Source organism: Pyrus communis, chromosome 4, assembly GCF_041283825.1.
Source record: "Pyrus communis isolate YQ-2024b chromosome 4, ASM4128382v1, whole genome shotgun sequence".
NCBI classification, from domain to species: Eukaryota; Viridiplantae; Streptophyta; class Magnoliopsida; order Rosales; family Rosaceae; genus Pyrus; species Pyrus communis.
The window spans coordinates 1,025,710-1,047,798 of record NC_142568.1 but is presented as its reverse complement, the minus strand read 5'-3'; the positions used below and the strand labels follow the sequence as shown (position 1 = coordinate 1,047,798).

Here is a 22,089-nt window from a genome sequence, read left to right as displayed (position 1 = left end):
ATTCGACAGATCCCAGCCATCAAACCTCGTGTCCTTCATTGAATTAAACATGCAACAACGCAGCAAATAATCTCTCTCGACGAGGTTTAAAAGGAAAACTTGATCGCCAATTATACCAATGTTGCCCCCTTATTTTTTTTATGCATCAACCTAAAAGGCTGAATGGTTAAGAAAGTAATTTTCTTTTCTTTTTTTTTTTTAGCAAAAGAAAATGAAAATGGCCGAACCATAATCAAGAGGAGGCCAATGATGCTTTATTCCAAGTCGAGATCTTTTTATATCAAAATTTTCAATCAGATTTTGCACCGAGCCAAATAAAAAATGATTGAATCTTTTTGACTTGGCGAAATATTTTTCATTTTCGGCTGCCAAATGCATTGAAAAATTGAGCCCCCTGAGCATAATTATTTCACCAATTTCGGCTTTCAACTCGAGCAACTTCGCCAAATGGGTTTTCTCCATGTTGACTTTATGGCCAATAACCATATCGACTGTCATGGTTTCGACGTCTAAGGTCACGTCTCCAATTACCATATCAATTGTTATGGTTTTTTCATCTGAAGCTGTGTATCGGCCTTGTTCGTCATTGAAACACTCCTTTGACGAATCATTTTCTGAGTTGATTTTTGGCTCAGAAACTTGAACTTTTTCTTTTAGGCCTACCAAACTTTCAATCTCGACCGAAAAAATGGGTGGCATAACATTTTCTTCGCGGCCGACAATGTAAAATCAAGTCCAAACAGTTGTCCACGTGTTAGGCTTGAAAGTTCATCACATGTGAGAAAGCGTGTTGAGAATGAGTCTCACATTGATGCAAAAAATAGACTTTAGAATGACTTATAAAATGTTAGATTACTCTCCATATTACCAATTAGTTTTATAACAAAAACTCAACTATATGTAATTGCATTTAAGATATTATTTGGAGCGCGTTTTCAATGTTTTCATTCTAATACTTTATTTTCAGATTAAACTATCTGGCACATTTTCATATCTTAAAAATGTAAAAATCATTTTGTATTAGACGGTTCTTCAAAATTTATTTTCTAAAATGTTACACGTGTCACAAAGTAGAACGTAAGGAGTAAATGAAATTTCATGTAAAATACATGTGTCATAGTGTAATATTTGGAGTTCTAGTTTTGTTTTTATTCCTTCAAACTGTAGAATTTCATTCATCATAGGGCCAAATACAAATTTGGAACAATAATAACCAGGGTTCTGGAAAAAACAAAAAGATCTATATCTTCTCCAAAACACATACGGCAACGAGAAGGGTGAGGAACAAGAGAGATTGACTGCGAGTGTGGAAGTTCGAAATTTTATCATTTCAAAGAAATTGAATCAGCCGCCGCCTCCTCCCCCTCTGCAGAAGAAGAATGGCGTTGAAATTCTTGAACAAGAAGGGATGGCACACAGGCAGCCTTCGGAACATCGAGAACGTCTGGAAGGCGGAGCAGAAGCGCGACGCCGAAGACAAGAAGCTGGACGAGCTCCGCAAACAGATCGTCGAGGAGCGCGAGCGTTCCGAGTTCCGCCTTCTCCAGGTGCAAGCCGGCCTCGTCCCGTAAGCAATTCCATTCTCTTTCTTCCTTCTTTCAGTTTTCTTTTAGGGTTAGGGTTTTTGTTTTTTTTTTTTTTTTTTAATTTCCCGAGTTAATTCTCTAATCAACTCCGATCGATTGTTAATTGCAGAAAGCAAGAGCGATTAGAGTTCTTGTACGATTCCGGATTGTCCGTTGGGCGCCCTGGCGGCTCCGATGCTTTTAACTTACCCAAGCCCGAAGACCCGCCTTCCTCCTCTACGGCCGCCCCCGCCAAGGTATAATGATATTTCAAGTCTTCAAGTTCCCAATTGTATGCATCTATCTTCTGTAATGCACCGCAATTACATAGTCGCGTTCTCTATTGATCCTTTGTTCCTCTGTGACTACTGATTCAGGAGCAGCAGCCAACCGCGCCGGGAGCTCTCTTCGAAGAAAAGCCCCAATCTGCCAACGATGCTTGGAGGAAGCTCCACTCGGATCCTTTGCTTATGATCCGGCAGCGCGAGCAGGAAGCCCTTTCGCGTATTAAAAACAATCCTGTCCAGATGGCCATGATTCGCAAATCTGTAAGTTCTAATTTTTATGTTTACCAGTACTTTCCTTTTCTTTTCTAACCAACAATAGATTAGATTAGTTATTATGTTAGACAAAGTAATTATAAATGAATTGATGATTTGAAAGTGTCCAAATTACATAAAATTCTGCCTCTCTAAATACAAACAACAAAACTGTAGATGTAAAATTTAGTCGTCAATGCTATTTTGGTTCGATGCTGAGGTTTTAGGGTCTAAGAGAGAGAATTTAAATACAATATATAAGTGTATTGGTTCTACTCCTACTAACATCGAGGTCTTTTGTGATAAAACACTACACCTAACAATATATGGTTAAGTTGGGATAGTATCAGGGTAGGTAGGGTGGGCCATTGGCCCGTCTCTCTGAATATCTGACATGGTATCAGAGGGGGTTTTGATTGTGGATCCTATGGGTTTGTGCCATGCCCAAGTTACCAGGTTTAATGTAACATTGTCCGTGTCGTGTCTGAGTTATCGGGTTTAATATAACACCAAGCTTCCACGCTTGATGTTCGATGTGGGATTGGTTGCATGTGTGGCCCACTATTTCATCTAGGATTATGATTACGTTACTTTTTTGAGTGGGATTACGATTACTGTCCTATTGTGCTATGAGGTTAGATTATTATAAATAGGGGCTTTGTAACTCAATATAGACTGGTTTGAATGATTAAGCAAGCAGCCTATTCTCTTCCTGCGATCTTCTCCTTCTAATTCTTCTTTTCCTACCTCTCTTTTCTGCCTTCTAATTACAAAACCCTAGAATCCGATACTGGTTCTACATCACTATAGCTAGCCTTCTATTCAGAGGAAGTCCTTTTTGTCCTTTGGATTATGCTCTTGGTAGGTCTACAAGTCTTCGTTGTTTCCAATTTTTTTACTTGAGAAGATTATCTGTTCACAGGGCATGCGTTTCACCCCCAGCAAACACTAGCAATTTATTACTATGCTCGTTTTGAGTCTTTTGCTATGTTTATCAGGGTTTTACGGATGCTTATGATTTGTTTAAGAGAAACATTCAAGCTACAATGTTTGAAACATTGAAATAAGGGAAAAAAATGTCACGGCCTTTTAACACCAGATTTTATTTACAGCTGGTATGTTTATGCTGACCATATTTTTATTTTTTGCAATAAAAGGTAGATGCAAAGAAGCCCTCGGAGCAAGAAGATTACAAGAAGGAACCTCGAAAGAAGCGCCATCACACATCCAAGCACCGCAAGCACTCATCATCCAAACAAGCATCCGATTCAGAAAATGACACTGTTGAAGTGGAAAGGAGGAAGAGTAGTCATCGCAAGATATCAAAGTATGCTAATAATTCAGATTCCGAAGATGGATCACGTAAAATAGCACGTAGAAGTGAGAATCATGCAAAGCATTCAGATCCAGAAGATGAATCACGTGACAAAGGACGTCAGAATGAGAAGAACCCTGTTAGGCATTCAGATTCCGCAGATGAATCACGTTACAGAGCACGGCGAAGTGAGAAGAACCATGTTAAAAATTTAGATGCAGAAGACGAATCACGTTACAGAGCAGGTCGAAGTGAGAAGAACCCAGTTAGGCATTCAGATTTTGAACATGAATCACGTTACAGAGCACATCGAAGTGAGAAGAAGCGTGTTAATCATTCAGATTCCGAAGATGAATCACTTTACAAAACACATCGAAGTGAGAAGAACCATGTTAAGAATTCAGATTCTGAAGATGAATCGGGTAGAAGAGCTCGTCGAAGTGAGAAGAACCATGTTAAGCATTCAAATTTTGAAGATGTGTCACGTGACAGAGCACATAGTGGTGAGAAGAATCACTCCATAAAAGTTGCCAGAGAGGATGGGCAAGGGGGTGTCAAGGGGAAAAATGACAGTTCAGACGTAGAAAAATATTCCGTGAAAGGTCGGAATGAACCACATTATAAGCGTAGGAATGGTGCTCCTAAACTTTCAGAAGAAGAGCGAGCTGCTAGGCTAAAGGAGATGCAAATGGATGCTGAGTTGCATGAAGAGCAAAGATGGAAACGACTGAAAAAGGCTGCGGAGAATGATGCCCAGGAAGCCACACGGGCTGGCAACTCCGGTGGTAGGAATTTCTTGGATGCTGTTCAAACTAGTGTTTATGGTGCCGAGAAGGGTGGAAGCTCAACGATTGAGGAGAGTGTACGTCGCCGAACACATTATTTGCAAGGCAGGCCTGAAGCAAGTGAGCGCAATGCTTTTCGACGCTAATGATGTTGTGTTTTGTTGTTCATCCATTTCCGTCGATCCAGGAATTCTTCACTTTTCTCGATTGGTTCTGTGTACGTTTCATGTACTAATAGTTAAATCCTTTCCTTTGTAATGTTATTTGTTGAAGCTGCATGAACATTTGTTACCTGAAACAAATTACCTTCTGTCTATTTATTTTTTCTGTTACTTAAAAACATTTGTTATGACAATGTCATGAGTGGATTAAATGGTTAATTGTTAGGGAGAAGGGGAATCGATGAGGATCAAACACGCACCAAGGTGCATGCTTTTCGCCCCTGCGGTAAAGCGTCATATCCTATTTATCCCAAATAAGTTGAGGACAATTTTGGACACACAAAGACAATACTAAAATGTTGAAGTCCCAGAATTGACTACATGTCTGATAAGAATACAAGTCATATATGAGAAGTCTCAGCATGGAGTTGTACGCGCATCTGCTCGACAAGTACTTTTGCAATTGCGTCCACAAAACTTGATAGGCTCTGCCGAATTTGCACACCCAAGGAATTCGCCAGTTCCTAAATCATCAAAACCATCAGAGATGACACTACGAACCAAAAAAGAACACTAGAAAGCACAATGCAAAACTAGAGAAAATGCACAGATACGACGATAGTAGAGACAATAAGAAGAATACATGACCTTTCTTCCGTATGAAAAAATATGATAAAACTTGTGGGAAATCTGTTAACTTGTTTTTATGTAAATATAGTGTATGCTTTCATATACTTTTTATATAAGCTTCCAATTATTCCAAAGAAAACTAAAATCGTCTAAAGTTTAATCTAAGAAAAGACATGAAGTTCTTGGAGCTAACGAAAGACTGGGCACAACACCGGGCTCAACGGCATTCTAGGATTCATACTGCCAACTCCACTTAGTGGGACAAGGCTTTGTTGTTGTTGTTTAATCTCACTAGGCATGCTTGCAAGTTGCAACTCCCCTCAATTTGATGAAGTTACTCAAATTTACCCAGAGTCGAAATGCAACAGCATTGTAAACGATGAACTCAACATTTCTGTATTCTACCTTATCTGTTGTACATGTCTTCTTATTTTTGTTGTTTACATTTTTTTTAACACATACTTCTTGCACATTTTGGGTTTTACCTGCTTAAAAATGAATCCACAATTTCTACTGTTTTGATTACTTTGCGGTCCGAGATGCAGATAACTCAAAGGTGGGCATGCATATTATAACAAAATTGAAGTTAACTTAATAAGAAACTCCTGGACGAAACTTACATGTACCAGAAGGACACAGGGACCTAATATGAGAGATAAGGAGCCGTACACTGACCTCAACTTTGCACAGAAAACTTAAAGAAATTCCCTTTGAATGTTGATCAGAGCTCTTGAGATATATCAGTTTCAGTGGAGAACTTAGCAATGGCCAACCTTGTGGAACCTTAATGAATGCATCAACTTCTCCAACCACATGAACCACTATTGTCTCATCTCTATCCAAGTACTCCAACGAGTGTCTGCATGGAATAATGTTTGTGTCAAAACATTTGAAGATTTACTGCTCTGTGGGTAATATTGTCTTAATTAAGGAAAGAGAAAGGCGAGCAAAAAAGAAGAATAGATATAATCGTTTGTAAAGCTAAAAACAATTTGGATTTCTTCACTTTTAATTTTTAAAACAGCTTTATTAACTCCCTCATCTCCCTCTCCCATCTCATTTGACTTTGAAAACAAACTAGAGAGAAGAACAAAAACATTACAAAACATTATTACAAAAAATTAGTGAAAACATTGAATTGAATTATGTCGGACACTATTTAGAGCAAAAAACATACATGGACAAAATTGTTAAGGAATTAGTCTCACCTTGATTTATTTGCATTTTTTACCACTAGTCGCCTCATGGTGCATAGAACAATTCTATCTTGCACTTTTGTTACAAACCACTGCAATGAAGATTTACTGCAAAGTGGATTTCATGATTTGTATCAAATAACATGCTGGTTAATTTTGTTTTACAAAACCTCACCTTCTGGTGGGAAAGTAAATAGATATAAGGTTGTCTTATATTTATACTTACTAAGACAAATATTTAAATAAACCTTACATTTTCATTTCCATGTACAGCAAATAAACATGAGTCAATGCAACAAGTATATCAAGATAGCAAAGGCAGCAACTACTATCCAGTCATTTGGTATGAAAAGAGAACACGCTTAAGACAAATATATATGTTATCAAAGACTAAATCAATTAAAACATATAGAAAGAGAAATCTGTTCAAGAATATGTCTCAGCAATGTAAGGGTGTGTGTGTGTTGTGAATCGTGATCAGCTCCATAGTGTCAGCTGTCTGCCAGGTCCTGAATTGGAAAACCATGTTCATGATAATATCTGATACTTTATTTTCCCGTCTAACCATCAAGATATCTTTATATGATTTGTAATTACTACATGCCATTTAATTATTGAAACACTAACAATTGCAATAGCGAAAAGAGAAACAACAGACAAATAAACCATGACAACAAGAATGAAACAATGAAATGTTACAAAATCATAAGACAGATACTAAACAAACCTCAAAGACTTTGCAGCATCAAGAATATCATTTATGTACACATCATTTGGAAAAATCTGTACAAATTAAGGAGCATTAGCAATACATTTAAAAGATCTATAGTATAATGCCTATATTAAACACAAGAGCTTTAGCAATTCACTTAAAAGATCGACCAGGATGTAGCCCTTATATCAAATACAGGTATACCACCCTCAAAAAGTGTAGAAAAGGTGATACACAATGAACCGATGGCTGGTTTTTATGTACAAACTAGGGCAAAACTCCTAATTTACAAAATTGTTGTATAGTGGAAGGGCACATCTTACAAGAGATAAGATACTGGGAAACTCTTGTAAATCCTATGTCTGCAGAAAAATTGGTCCGCAAAATTTCACAAAAACAAATAACAAGATGTTGACCACACAAACAACCAGTGAAAGCAAAGTGGTTGACTTTTTAAAAGTTTAAAACTCAAGATATATTTCATGCTTACAAGGTTCGTTATAATGGATCAAGCATGATTAGCTTTCTCAAAGATTTTTTAACATTTTTAAGACCTATAATTGCTTTGATGTTAAAGTAATGCCTCTAATTATAAACGCTATTGAAAAACAATACTCATGAAGAAAATAAGTCGAGATAATCTCATGTTGTGATACCTCAACGTTCCTTAAATCCAGAGTCCCCTCCAGAAGTTCAATAAGTAGCTCATGATTTACATGAGAAGGCTCAATGGCATCGGCAATTTTTTGTTGGGGCAAAAGTTCTTCTAGCTTTGGAATGTATGTCCTAATTGACAACCGAATACAGTTTTCCCCAAAAGAAATGACCTTAAGACCTGTAAATTCATCCTCAATCTTTTCTGTGTCATCAAGCCTACATCAATTAAACAAATCAACTAAGATATAAAAGAATAGTTCATAACTATATCATCATAAAATAAAAACACCACACATAATGCATGGTAAGCAAGGACAGAGTGGCAAGTTACCATTTAAATTCATATTCTAAATCCTGTAAAGACTTCAAAATTTTACTGCTCTTCTCAATCTGGTTTTCAAGTTCAAGTACCTGCAAGTTAAACACATAACATCTTAAAATGGTGAAAGGGTAATGGAAATTTGTCAAATAAACGAACTCCTTACATAAGAATCAAGACACAATCGCAAAAAGTCCGTATGTATAATAATCTAAGCACCCTAGAAGTAAACAGAATGATATTATAAGATGGTTAATGAAACCTCAAATTTGTCTGGATTCACCTTCATTTGATCCAACTGATCTTTCCCGTTTTTAATGTAATTTACATCTGCATCCCGCTTTTCTTTCTCCAGATCCTGCAAATGAGACACAGATATTCTCTTGAGAGACTTCATATGTGATTTCCAAATAGATTCAAAATTTCGCAAATTGTGGGAAGAAAGATATCGTATACATAAGCAGGATTAGTTGAGAAAAAGTGAGAAAAAGAAAGGGACTAAGAGAGAATCAACAAGATATCACAGAAAGCGTAAAGTCCTACAAGTTACAACACAGAAATCTGGGAACTTTGCACAACTGGAACACTGTGGTTAAAAAGGATTACACATAGTATTTCAATAAAGAGCTAAATAACAATATCATACAGCATGATAATTGTAATCCAATTCAACATGTATATCCACAGACTCACGAGGAAAAACAAATTATAGATCTCCATTCAAACTCATTTGTATCAACCAAATGGACTGGCACAACTTGTCATACAACCAAAGACTGAATCAAAGCATTAATAATGTTTCACCCACAGAACCCAACCTTTTTTGCAACAAAATCCAATGAACACTTCAACTGCGCAAGATCAATATCAAGTTGATGAAAATCTGCATATACAAAAGAAAAGGTCAAAAAAAGTAATAAACAAAGAAAACACCATACAAAAAGTCTCAATGCACATTGGCGTGCAACATCACACCGAATCTTCACCTTCCTCGTGCGTTTGAATAAGACCCTCGATTTCATTGGAGACCTTGGTGCTCTCAGCCTGCACAGAGTTGAGCTCCTGCTCGAAACGTCCCAAGTACGCTTCTACCAAAAAATTGGACAAATCACATTGTGCAGTAAGTTACAGTATCAAATGTCACAAACCCACTTACGAAAATTGACTGCCCAATAAAATTTAACACAAACACGGAGAGATTAAAGGGTTAATTACCATAATCTTGATCCTCTAAGAGACCGACATCTGAACATTCCGACACTATCTGTTCAAGTCTGCTCTGCAGAATTATAAGGAGGGTGAGGGAAATTCGAAGAATGGTAGCAAATTGGACGAAAAAGTGGGCAAAATTTCGAGAAAACCTGGAGGAGGAGGCCGCAGTCTCTGAGTACATCTTGAGACTCTGAAGGATTTAATTCTGAGATATTATCTTGGTCGAGAACCTCTTCCAGCTCTCTCACTTGTCTACCAAATTAAACCACAATAATTCAGAAAATAAACAAAAAGAAAGAGAGAGAGAGAGAGAGAGAGAGAGAGAGAGAGAGAGAGAGACCTCCGAAGGGTGATAAGGTCGAGGGGTTCTGAAGAAGAAATTGGATCTTCCATCTTCTTCTCTCTCGCTCTCGCTCCCGCCCTCTGCGTGCACAGAAATGGAGCTGCGAAATTCAAAATTTGAGAAGAGTAATTGCAAAATTGAAAAGCTGCGGATATTAACCGGAAAAAAAAAAGGGACGCCGCAAATTATGGGCTTAAGGAATTGGGCCGGCTACTAGAAAGCTGGGCTTCATTATATTTATTGGATATGTGTATAAAAATATATATATTCTCTTTCAACCTACTACGTTCCAGATTCAAATTCTTTCTTTCTTCATAATTTAAATTTATCTAAGTCACAGAGGATTCAAACTTAAGCACTTTTAAGCATGGTAAAGATAGTGTATACTAAATTCATTTAAACTACGCCACAGAAGTTTCAAACTTAAGCACTTCTTGAAGGCTACATTTTTTTTTTTTTTTTTTTTTTTTTTTTTTTTTTTTGAAACACGAAGGCTACATTTTTTTTAAATGCCATTAAATAGTCAAATTTAGGATGTTATTACCGATAACCCATGTTAATGATGCACAATAATTTGAAAATTTTACTACTTAAATTACATGATTAATTTCAACACCAACGTTATAGCATCCAAAATATAGGAGAGAGAAATATACTCTACTATTGTCAGTTGAGTAACTTGGATATTGTATTCGTTCAAAATCCGATTCATTGACAAGTCTAGTCTCAACATGCTCAAACCAGGTAAAAAATATTTGTTGTCAAAACTTCCATTTATACCGACGGCCAAATTACGTTGTTACAAAAAATGTTGGAAAACCACAACCACCAGTGGCAGCCTTCCCAGTTCTTCTGCCTGTAACAAAATGTAAGAAGCTAAGGATAACAACATCTAAGCCTGTTTTCGATTAAATCTCAAACCGAAACCATCCCAGTAGCGGAATAACTGAATAAATCCATACAACTATCGAACGAAAGCTCAAAACGGAAACTGTGGAGACTTGAAAAACCAATGTCTTCGACTGGAAACCTAAGATTCGCAACCTTTGGGCAGCTGAACCGCTGTGTGAATCTGTCAGATCAACTAGCAATGTCTAAGAATACAGACCTTTTCCTGCGCGAAGATAAAGCGAGGGTTATATGGATTAGACTAAATTAGGAACGTGGTCACCTTCAATAAATATCAAACATTTGGATGGAATAAATCAACAAATATGCAGAGAAAGCTTCTAGTTTGATGCAGTCAAAAACTAGAGAGAGAGAGAAAGAGCGAGATTATGAAATAATCATTTTGGTCAATGAGAATTAGTACCAAAACTGAGAAAAACAAGAACAGTTACACCACCACCTATAAAATTCCGCTGCTAGGAGGTAAAAAATCCATTTAACCGCTACTTGGAAGGTAGACCCTGATGGTGTCTCGCTTTCTAAGTTTATGCCTGCAGGTAGGGCATTTGTGTTGAGTAGCTATGGCTGTGTCAATGCACACCTTGCAGAAGATGTGACCACACTTTGTTGACGTTTCTTCAATCAACTGGCCCATGCATATTGCACAAGTAAAGGTAGGTGCCTCTGGCAGGGGCACATTCTGGGTCTGGGGCACTATTGGAGTCACCGAAACACTAGGTATCTGCCATCCGAAACTTCCAAGGTTAGTTCCAGAAACTTAAACCAATCTGATGGTTAGATAATAGAACTCATAACATCAACATGAGCTCTTAAAAACGAGAATTCATCAGATATGTCCAGCACAAGTAGTCAATATGCTACACTAAGTAAAGACAACAAAAGGATTATATAAGAAATCAAGGAAATAGCATCGTAATAACTTAGGGACGCTTCTTACAGTATCCTCTGCTTTGTTGATGAAATCGAAATTGAAGGAAAGGTCCCAGTTGAAAGCTCCAAGATCTCCAAGTTGGCACCAATTTGTCAATTCTGTCGATAGTATATTATAAGTAGGTCAGTGCAACCAAGAAGACTTAAATAAGACATAACGAACTTTGGATGGTACATCAAACATCATTCATTGTTGTGGAACTGTGTATGAACCCTAACTAAAAATTTACAAATATCAGAAGCAAGATACCGAACAAGGCATAAATCAAAAATATACGTAAAGAAACAGTGAATTGTCACTGAACTTTCTATGCTTGCATAATGTAAGAATTGCAAGCACACTGCAAACATGCATAAAAGAACCATTAAGAATTCTCACCTTCAGAAAAACCTTCTATGACTCTACCGTTTCTTTGAGACTGATTTCTTCGAGCATTATTTCTCGCCTACAATTAATTCACACACACAAGACAATTGAAATCAACTCTAAGCGTTTTTTGTATAAGATGTAATGTTAAAGATAAAATTCATCCTACTTCAAATCTAAAATCATACTTCTTCAAATTTCCTTGGTGATATTACAACAACATCATCATCATCAACAAGATGCGCAGCGGTTGTTGCTTGTCCTTGAGAATGTCCACTTCCTTGAGCTTGTATTCGCAATGGACCAGTCGGAGCCATGTTCTCGCGAGGAGGCGGATAATTGAGGTCCAAATCTCTCATGCCTCCCCTTTGAGCGTCTCTTAGATTCCATTGTCGATATGCACTAGATCCTTGTGTACTCATGCTAACAGGCTGATATATCACTAGTCTTCAATTCACACCCTAACGTTCATAAAACATATACTAATAAGAATATCGCTCGAATAAAAAAAAGAAAGATGACCAATTCTGAGTTCACCACCAAATTTCCCCATGATAGTTCATCTAAAATAAACAGATTTTCGCTTTCTTTCCGGTTCTTACTATGTTCTTCGATTTGGTGCTCAATTTCTCGTTTCGAAATTACCATTTAAAAAACATACAGAAAAAGGGGTCTCAGACATCTTAAAAATTACAACAAATTCTAATTAAAAACAATCATAAAATTCTTTAACAAATTTAATCAGAATGCACTCAAAAGTTAAAGACAGTATATTCCCTGGTTTCAATTTTACTTTCGTATCCTCAAATTAAACACTACGACTTAGTGCGGTCGGCTGTAACGCCACTGCTCTCGTTTTTAAGCCAAATCTTCCCTAAACCATGCATTAAACAGACTAATATAGCACAAAACACATAAATTTCAGAAAACCCAGAAGAACAAAAAACACATAAATTGGAGAATAAAATAAATAAATAAATAAACAGCGAATAAAATCAAAACCCAGAATCCAAAATCCTCCAACAAATACAGAGAAGAAGAAGAAGAAGGCATACCTGTGGCCTGTAGAGAGAGAAAGGCAAGGTAGAGAGAGAAACGGTGAATCTGGAAGAAAGGGGGATAATTGAATTTATTGAGCAAACTATTTCTTGGAATTCAAAAACCCAAAAACTTATTTAGGAAACAAAATCAATGTTTACATACAGCTTTACGATCACTCGCTCACTCTCCTCTTCTCTTCTCTTCCTCTTTCTCTTTCTTTTTTATTTTTTTATTTAATTAATTAATTGCTTCGTTTTCTGTTCGAACAGTTTTTTTGGGAATTTTTTTTTTTGTTTCCGTTTCAGCGTCTTCTCTTTTGACATTTCTTTCCTGTTTTCTTCTTCCCGCTCTTCAGCGCATTCCTTATAACGCTCTGCTGCACTTTTGAATTTGGATTCTCTAACGACCCATTTGGATCGGCCTCCTTTTTTTCTATCGACACAGATAGCCCAAACAATTTGGGCTTGGGCTGAGATGGTGCTAAATCTCCATGTCGTTCAGGAAGGGTAATGCTATTCACGCACCTTTTTTTTACCTTTGGCACACTTTTGTTAATTTTTGTCTATTAATCATCTTCAGTTCATTCGATCCAACAACCGAAAATTGAGAGGGATGTGTGAAAGGTAAAAATAGGTGTGTGGATAGCACCAACTTCAAGAATTGATATAAGAGGAAAGAAAATAAATACTCCAATGTCTGGGTTGTCCGACGTTTATGGAATAGCATTATCTCCCCTCATATTTTCATCTCCTTCCCTCTTCTCCTCTCACACTTTCATTTTTTCTTTTTCTTTTTCTCTTTATAAAAATTTCAAAACAAAATGTTGATGTGGTTTGGTCGTAGCCGTTTAAATAAGAGGGAGTGGAAGGGGAGAAAGATTAAGAGGGAAAAGAATCATACTTTGACGTTTATTGGACATGAGAAGAAAGCGACAACCTTTTTCTTCTAGTATAGGGGTACAATTTGGGTTAGATCAACTTGGTGCTCATGCCAACCTGATTTCAAACCCAACCTGGCTAGTTAGAATAAAGTAAAAATCTGTCCAAATCTAAACTGACTTCAACACAATGATGTATTGGTTCGATCGGGTTGATGCTTTGCCCACCAATTTCAACTTAAACTCAACTAATTTCTAGCCCGAATTGCTCAAGGACATATTACTCGTCCCATTTCATATTATATAAGCTAGGTACAAGTTTGTGAGGGCTATACTTGAAGTTGTCGGGTTTTCATTTGAACAATGAATGGTAATGTTGTTACATTTCTTTTGGTTAAAACTTTGGTATTGTTTTGTAATTTAATTTCAACTTTGCATGGTTGAAGCTTTAGAAATGTGTCCGACGCTATTTGGTTCATCTTTTGGATGATAATGGTGTATAAAATTGAATTTTAAATAGTTTTAACGTTATTTGGTTAAATTGAATATGAAACTACATGTATTCAAGCAATAGAATCATCTTAAATGGTCTTTAAAACCCGCAGCACCGCACATGCATTTTTGCTCCTCAATTAGTAATCTTAATTAGTATTAGGGATTTTATCCTTAGTTTTTCTTTTCTTTTATCTTATCAAACTCGCACTGAACTATGACTGCAATAAAAGTTCAAATCTGACCAGTGATCACCCTCGTCAACTTTAATCAATGTCAAACCCAAATAGGTTAGCATCTGGAACATAACCAGCCCGTTTCAGTTGGAAGAACATGTTGTCCAACATCACATATATATCGTCCGATTCAGAATGCGATTCGTCGAATGCAGTAAACTCGAAAACTGCACCATTCACTTCGATCCAGCTACACCCTGTTATCTTCTCGACGCGTTTCCCTTTCATGAGCTTCCTTATGCCAGAAGCTGCTTCCCATTTATTCCATGTCGAATACAAGTTTGCCAGAAGTACATATCTTCCGCTATGATCAGACTGTAGCTTGATCAGATGATTTCCGACAAGTTCTCCTAGCTTAAAATTCTTATGAATCATACAGGCACCGAGCAGAGCTCCCCATACACCAGCTGAAGGCACCATTGGCATGTCCTCGATAACTTTTCGTGCTTCCTCCAAGTACCCAGCCCTACCAAGTAAATCAACCATGCAACCGTAGTGATCTACATTAGGCTCCAAATGAAAAACCTCCTTCATCGATTCAAAAAGCTTACATCCCTTGTCTAAAAGACCTCCATGAGAACAAGCACTAAGCACAGCGATGAAAGTAACTTCATTAGGTAGAACAGCACTCTGTAACATACGCGAGAAGAAGTTCAATGCGTCTAAAGCATTACCACCCATTGCCAAACCACTAATTACGGCAGTCCAAGCAAAGACATCCTTGGTTGGCAACTTTTGGAAAACAGATAGACCTTCACCAAGGCACCCACATTTTGCGTACATGTCTACTAATGCCGTTCCAAGTAATGAGTTCACTTGTATTTTATGCCTATATATATAACCGTGAACCGACCTTCCTTGATCCAGTCCCCCTAAGTCAGCACAAGAGGTAAGCACACTTGTCAATGTAAATTGGTTAGGTTTGACATGTTCTGAAAGCATGTATTTCAAAACTAGCAATGCATCTTTGTATCTCTTACATTGCACATAACCTGCTATCAAAGCACTCCAAGAGACTACATTTTTAATTGGCAATTCTTTAAAAACTTTACGAGCATCGTCATGGTAGCCGCACTTCATGTACATATCCACAAGAGCGCTACCAATGTAGATATCCCATTGTACTCTACCTGTTTCTACATAGAACCCATGAAGCCAGCGTCCAAACCAAATATCGCCAGCCATTCCGGCAGCACAAAGAACACTAACAATCGTCACCTCATCGACTCTAATTCCCATCAATCTCATCTCCATAAAACACTTCATTGCTTCCACAGCCCGATCATTTTTGACATACCCGTCAATCAATGCAGTCCAAGAAATCACATCCTTCTGGGAACTTTCATCAAACACCTGGCAGGCAGACTCTAAGCACCCACAACCAGAAAACACAGATATCAACGAATTCTTCACAAATTGGTCAGAACTCAATCCAAACTTGACTATGTGAGCGTAAAACTGAAATGGGTTTTCGTTTTTCAACTTGGAAAATGACTTGAGAAGCAAAGGGAAGGTGTGCTTGTCCGGAGCAACGCCAGTCGTGCGCATTTTTGAGTAAAAAAGGAGTGACCTCCGAGGCTGTGAACTCGCAGAGAATGCTCTGATGATGGAGTTCCATAAGTGAGTGACGGGTGCTTCGATGCGGTCGACGAGTAGCGAAGCGTAGGCGAGATGGGTAGGCTGAGATGCTGCAATGGTAGTCACAAGTTGGTCGAGGAAGAAAGAGTTGTGTGAGAGGCCAGAGGTGACGAGGACGGAGTGAATTTGCTTCAAATGGTGAAGGGTGGTGTGTTTGTGAAACAGAGAGAGGAGGATGAAGATGCCGTCGCCGCCGTGGAAAGGGTTGATCTTGCTGCTAATGCTGGTTCCCGACATTCAAATTTTCTCCCTCCCCAAACACCTTTGTTACTATGTTACTAAATTCATTTGATTTGGCGGTAGAAAATTGAGTACTGTGTGAATAAGAATACCTTATAAAAAATTGTCCAAAAATGAGAAAATTGTTGTGAATCAATTGTATGTGTGCAGTAGAATATAAAGTAAATAAGACACAATATTTACAAAGTTTAACAAGTGTGCCTACGTCATCGGGTCATCAGTAGTAATCTTTTTTATTATCAGATGGATTTACAAAGCAATGGAAATAAGAGATTGCGTACTTTCTTCTCTACTCTCTATCTGTATATTTGTGAGCTGATAAGCCTTTACATAAGAACACTATATCTTCTCTGTTAAGGCCAATAGATGTGAACGTAGGCAACACCAATAGATGTGAACGTAGGCAACACAGCTTCAACATTTGTTGGCTATTAAAAAGTGGTGGATGTTGCATATTTCTTCATGTGAGTCATCCACTTTTATAACAAAAATAAAGAAAATATTTGAGATTGGTAAATTATAAAATTATAATACGGATTATTTATTATGTCTCTAGAACTCGATTTATTCTTATTTTCTCCTTAGAAATTTAAATTTTGTAACTTACCTCACAAATTCGATTTTTGTTTCATTTTGTCTCAAGTTCTTTAGCATAGAGTTTAAAAGTTTAGTCACGTAGCTCGATTGGGCTTGATGTGGCACAAGTATTCGGGCCCCACATCCAATCAGATGGTGCCACATGGTTTGAAGTAAAAAACGAAAAGAATAGTTGCCCCTGCACGTGCGTATCACGGGCATTTTCTAAACGCAAGGACTTGTGTAAACACAGGGATCAATTTAGTTACAAAAAAAATACAGCGACCAAAAGGAATTTGGAGCGCTAGTGGCTAAAAGACTGCGAAAATCATAACCTTGAAATAAATAAATCAGGCACATGGACGAAACAAAACATAATGGAAAAAATAGCAGTGTCCAATCATAATCCAATACAGAGACAGCAAGAAGCAGCACTTCGTCGACAAAACATTTCCTTGCTATTATGGTTCAGTACAGTGCTGCCTGCCGTCTGCTAACCGAATACCAAAAAAATAGGGTCATGAAGGAACTATTTCGACGAAGCCCGGCACTACAGTTTTCGCAGATGTGAGAGTGTCTGAACTTTACATATGCCTGAGCTAGTTAACCTGTAAATTCTAGAACTAGGCAGCCCCAATACAAGAAGAAGACCCATAGGAAATGACAAACCTAATAGGGTAGGAAAATCAATAGATGTTGTGCAAGCTTCACCAAAACTGCCCTTTCCCTGTGATACCTAGCCACCTGCATGAAACGGGGAGGAATCAATTAGCCATACTAGATGAAAATTAGGAGCGTCGATCAAGCATCTCCGACAAATATGCAAATACAAACACGAAGGGGGAAGGGTTTTCCTCATTTTCTGCCTATGGTTTAACATAATTGCTCATAAAGACCCCTAAATTTGAAAAATAAGGTTCGCCAAGTGTTTTACAACAAAATCATCTATTCGAAGTTAAAAGGTCAGAATAATAATCAGCTTCGTTAAAGAAAGAAATGTACCCCGCAATCATTTGGTGGGCAGGTATATCCTGATGGTGTCTTTCTTTCTAAGCCTTTTACGACAAGTTGGGCATTTGTGCTGAACTTTTATTGAGGCTTCAATACACATCTTGCAGAAGATGTGACCACACTTTGTTGAGGTTTCTTCACTCAACGGGCCCAAGCATATTGGGCAGCTGAAGGAGGGTGTCTCTGGGGGTGGCGTGTTCTCAGGAAGTTCTGGAATAGACACTTCCTTTATCTGCAGCAGAAAACTTCATGGATTTAGCAATAAAACTTTGACAAACAATTAGCAACTTGATGAAGGCTGATAATTTTATTAAACTCAGAGTTTGTCATTACAATTATTGAACAACTCACCAAGCTTTGTGTGGATAAGTGGTCACATGAAACCAATTAATCAAAAGTAGAACTTCTACAGAACTTGACTCTTTCTAACACTTTCTAGAGGTTATTCACTAACACCTTCCGAAGAACATTTACTAACAAATTTTAACACCTTCCGCTTCAGTAAAATAGTGAATCATGAGGCCTTCTAACACTTTCTAAAGACTAATTATTTTGAAATTTACGTTAAGGATTGTGTCATCACTACAGTTTTAAAACTGAAGCACCCCCAAGCTTCTATCCAAAATTTATTTTCCAAGGATATTTTCAGTATCATGCTCAAATTGATAAACAGAGCTCTACACTTCATACAAATATCTGTTAGTTTAGAGATATCTAGAAAACAACCTAACAACAAACAAAACAAAGAACAAAGGAAGATAGCGACACAAATTTAGACAACTTTTTTATGAGAACACCAATGAAAAAAGATTAAAAACATAAATTCCCACATGAGGATATATCATGAAAGGAAACAGTCGTATCACCTTGTTTTCGTCATTGTCTTCCAAGCTAAAATGATGCTCCCAATTCAAAACTGCTTGATTTCGTAAAGTTCTTCTACGCTTGTGGCAATGAAGAGGAAGTAGAGGTAGAGGTAACTGAGGTGGCACATCTGATGATTAAATATGAAAATGTAAGAGACTTCAAGTAATGGAGATGCCCAAAAAAACTTTAACAGAGCAGAATAAAGCAAGGCTCAAGACCTCCTTTATTACACAAGTGTGTGTGCGCGCGCGCGCACGCATGTAAAGGATATGCCTTTTAAAAAGTGGCACTAATAAATTAAAAATTTAACAGAGAATCACAAGTATCAGATAAGGTTCAGGGTTTTGATGTAAACAATCACAAGAATCACTAAGTTCACTTTGAAATAATTACTTCAAATATTGATGAAAATTAAATAGATCATGTGTGAACCAGGAGGGGAAAAAACTGCACACCCAAATTTAATTGCTTTCTATGTGGTGTAACTGTTCATACAAACAATGATACAAGTCTTGGATAAGAATCTAAAATGCACTAGAACACCCTTGTTGACGATCCTTTACTCATTTATACTCCTAAAATTCATTTGTTCTTTACCCCATTCCATTTCAAAACTAGTGAACCATAAAGCATGAATGGATGATGTCAAACGAAACGAACTTGAGAAATTAGAACCAAAAGCATCAGAATGCAAAATAAGGTATACTGAATTGCTTAGATACAGAATAATGGCAGAGTAATGGATCTTCAAAAGCTTACTATATACATCAAAAACAACTTCAGTAAACTGGATTTTAGATGAACTAACAGAAATTACTAATGTTTGAGGAAATCAGGTTGCCACACAATCACAGGCAAACAAAGACGAGAAAATTCATGGTTCAAAGCACAACAATTCTTGTTTATGGACAATACGACACACACATACAAGGGGATCTTCTAAACGTGTAAAAAAATAATCAATTCTACTCAAATCAAACCGTATAAAAGCATGATTTAAGAATAAAAGACACTTTGAAACCTAACCTGTATGGCCATTTTGCCTTTCAGTGTTTGTAGCAGGCCCATCTCTCACCTCAAGGTTTCTCCTGGAGTTATTCTTGGCCTGGTAGCAGGAAAAAGAATCAATAAGTATGCTCGTAAAGAAATAATGCAAGATATAAAGAAATGAATCATAGAAGAAATCCAAAACTCATACTTGAGCATATACCCTTGGGGAAATTATGACCACTTCATCATCGACAACCTCACAATCATTTGAAGCTTGTGCTTCTGACTGACCATGTATTTCATCCTGAACTTGTTGACTATTGTCCCAAGAACATCTGGCATTTAGAACCGTGTCCTCAGAAGGAGCTGGATAGTTGAGGTCCACAATTAGTGGCATCTTCCCCCTTTGAGAATTCCTCATTTTCCCTTCTGTAGATTGCCCCAATGAGTGTGAGGCCATGCTTCTGCAGAAATGGATCCGCGCTATGTGCTACACATACAAAGAACAGATGGGTGTGAGTAAAACGTGAGACAAGTCATGTAAGCAGTCACATCATAAAGTAAGACTGTAAGACAGCATGCTAAAAAAGTTATTAAGTGTAACGTGTTCCTTTACATATGGGAGAACATCAATGTGTAAACGAGCATCAGTCTATGGTCTCGACTTTTAAATACATTTTCCACTTTGCAAATTCTAATTAGATCCAATCATCCAAATCAAACACAAAATCTGAAAGACACCTACACCACCCAATGAAACGGAGCTACCTTAAAACAAAACCTCATTCCAAAAACAGTGATTTACAATATCAGATTTCTACATCGACAGTTTCAACGTATCTCTTGGAACCATGTTTACCGGGAAATGCTATTACCAACTTAGGGTCATGACGTTACAGAATCTTTTGGGATAAATTGATTCCTGGCACTGCTAGGAACGCTTTCCTGTTCTTTTGTATGCGAGAAAGGGGTTTTTCTCTTTAATTTAATTAAATTTCGATATAGAAAACCCTCATTATTACAATACAAGATTCAATAACAGGCCCTTTTACAACAAAATTAGTCCATTAACCTAGTGCCACCAGAAACAAATTAACCCCTTGTTGTTTAAGTGGTTAAATCAATCTGGCTTCAAATGCAAAACGATCCTTCCAATTCGATCAAACAATAGTGATACAATATCCACCTATATATATGCACAGACACATACATACATATATACATACATACAGAGTTCTAAACACATGTACATGTTATGTACAAATTGGAAAAATAAATACCCATGAATCAAAACAACAAAAAACCCAAAACCCAGAAATCATCCATCAAGAATATCAAGATTCAACCCAAGAAAATACTTCAAACAAAATAAAAAATAAATAAAAATCGTACCTTTACCGGCGAGAGGAGCAGAACAACGAAAGGGGCAGAACAGAAATGTTCTTCTCACGCAACCAAATCGATTTATATAGACAGAGAAGCCGAAGCAGAGAAAGATAAGAACGGCGAGGAAATGGGGACAAAATACAACAACGCCGAGAAAGTTCGATGTATCTTTCTTACTCTCCTTATTTTTTTATTTTGTCTTTCCTTTTTGTTTCCGAATTTCTGCTTGTGCGATTAAGACAAATCAAGAAGCACTGTTATGTTAAACGATTTCCTGGAAAATCCAATTCCAAATTGTTGTTTGTTTTTGTTGAGAGAAAGAAATTCAAGTCTGATGAGTGGCTTTTGCTTTCCCTTTTCTCTTCCGGAGTTTTATTTGGAAAAAGTCAAATGCAGATGGGCCGAGTACGAATCGAGTTCGCGGTCGGTGAGTGTGAACCGGAGGTTGCTGTGATTTTTTTTCTTTTAAGCGAATTACGAGTTTGACAATTATATTTATTTATTTTAGTAATTTTTTTTATTGGAGGTTTTATTTTAGGAAGTTTTAACGAGAGATTTACTTTTTATTTTAACGAAAAATGAACTTTTTACTTTAAAAAGTCACTCATGGTACTATTTACTTACAGTACTTTTTTGTTATTTTGATTAAAACACAAAACTTTCAAGTCATTTCCATTAATTTTCCTTTTATTTTATGATTACATTCCATCTAATTATTTTTGGATGTTGGACTATGTTTTGCATTCTACTAAGGGGGAAAAATGTATATAGTATGCATATAATGAATATGGAATTTAAAAAATATATATAAAAGAATGTATATCGTATGCAATATGAATGCAATAAATTTGAAGGAAATATAGAAGTAAAAATAGTATTGTTGGAAAATTATTTTTTTCTTTTCTTTTTAAACAATGATATTCTATTCTGTGCATAATCCAGTTAGGCCCCACAATGGGTCAGCCACTAATTAGGTATCAAACTTAACACAAATACAATACTGCGTTGAGCCAGACCACACAATGAGTCAACCACAAAATATAAAACTCAATATAAATATAATACATTATTACCATAATCGAAAAACAGCTTCTA

The 22,089-nt window shown here is 37.0% G+C and overlaps 5 protein-coding genes across 7 annotated transcripts; 1 reads left to right on the top strand and 4 right to left on the bottom strand.

Moving 5' to 3' along the window:
* The first annotated feature begins 1,130 nt into the window (after positions 1-1,130).
* LOC137722969 (pre-mRNA splicing factor domain-containing protein) lies at positions 1,131-4,520 on the top strand. 2 transcript variants are annotated; one of them, XM_068462106.2, is made up of 4 exons: positions 1,131-1,567; positions 1,696-1,822; positions 1,943-2,113; positions 3,262-4,520. In XM_068462106.2, exons 1-4 carry the CDS (start codon positions 1,380-1,382, stop codon positions 4,348-4,350), a joined length of 1,575 nt encoding a protein of 524 aa, XP_068318207.2. In that variant the 5' UTR covers positions 1,131-1,379; the 3' UTR covers positions 4,351-4,520. The 2 variants fall into 2 exon arrangements, with proteins under 2 accessions (XP_068318207.2, XP_088548224.1); XM_088692098.1 differs by having other exon boundaries at positions 1,212-1,567; positions 1,949-2,113.
* Positions 4,521-6,209: 1,689 nt separating this feature from the next.
* On the bottom strand, positions 6,210-9,584 carry LOC137722970 (uncharacterized). Its single transcript, XM_068462109.2, is given in 11 exon segments — positions 6,210-6,248; positions 6,251-6,299; positions 6,919-6,974; positions 7,560-7,776; positions 7,892-7,971; positions 8,163-8,237; positions 8,698-8,762; positions 8,866-8,967; positions 9,095-9,158; positions 9,241-9,343; positions 9,432-9,584. Coding segments are annotated over 11 exon segments (903 nt in total). The 5' UTR covers positions 9,485-9,584.
* Positions 9,585-10,317: 733 nt separating this feature from the next.
* Positions 10,318-12,832, bottom strand: LOC148697256 (uncharacterized). The gene is made up of 6 exons (XM_088692101.1): positions 12,696-12,832; positions 11,829-12,101; positions 11,653-11,719; positions 11,281-11,372; positions 10,783-11,064; positions 10,318-10,548 (listed from the first exon to the last, which is right to left on the bottom strand). Exons 2-5 carry the CDS (start codon positions 12,060-12,062, stop codon positions 10,819-10,821), a joined length of 639 nt encoding a protein of 212 aa, XP_088548227.1. The 5' UTR covers positions 12,063-12,101; positions 12,696-12,832; the 3' UTR covers positions 10,318-10,548; positions 10,783-10,818.
* A 1,445-nt stretch (positions 12,833-14,277) lies between these two features.
* On the bottom strand, positions 14,278-16,569 carry LOC137723732 (Pentatricopeptide repeat (PPR) superfamily protein). Its single transcript, XM_088692097.1, has 2 exons — positions 15,267-16,569; positions 14,278-15,158 (listed from the first exon to the last, which is right to left on the bottom strand). The coding sequence occupies exons 1-2, from the start codon at positions 16,159-16,161 to the stop codon at positions 14,317-14,319; spliced, it is 1,737 nt and encodes a 578-aa protein (XP_088548223.1). The 5' UTR covers positions 16,162-16,569; the 3' UTR covers positions 14,278-14,316.
* Positions 16,570-17,060: 491 nt separating this feature from the next.
* Positions 17,061-21,429, bottom strand: LOC137722823 (uncharacterized). 2 transcript variants are annotated; one of them, XM_068461923.2, is made up of 6 exons: positions 21,001-21,429; positions 19,817-20,098; positions 19,645-19,723; positions 18,618-18,745; positions 17,743-17,983; positions 17,061-17,484 (listed from the first exon to the last, which is right to left on the bottom strand). In XM_068461923.2, the coding sequence occupies exons 2-5, from the start codon at positions 20,066-20,068 to the stop codon at positions 17,750-17,752; spliced, it is 693 nt and encodes a 230-aa protein (XP_068318024.2). In that variant the 5' UTR covers positions 20,069-20,098; positions 21,001-21,429; the 3' UTR covers positions 17,061-17,484; positions 17,743-17,749. The 2 variants fall into 2 exon arrangements, with proteins under 2 accessions (XP_068318024.2, XP_068318025.2); XM_068461924.2 differs by having other exon boundaries at positions 19,829-20,098.
* Between the last annotated feature and the right edge of the window lie 660 nt (positions 21,430-22,089).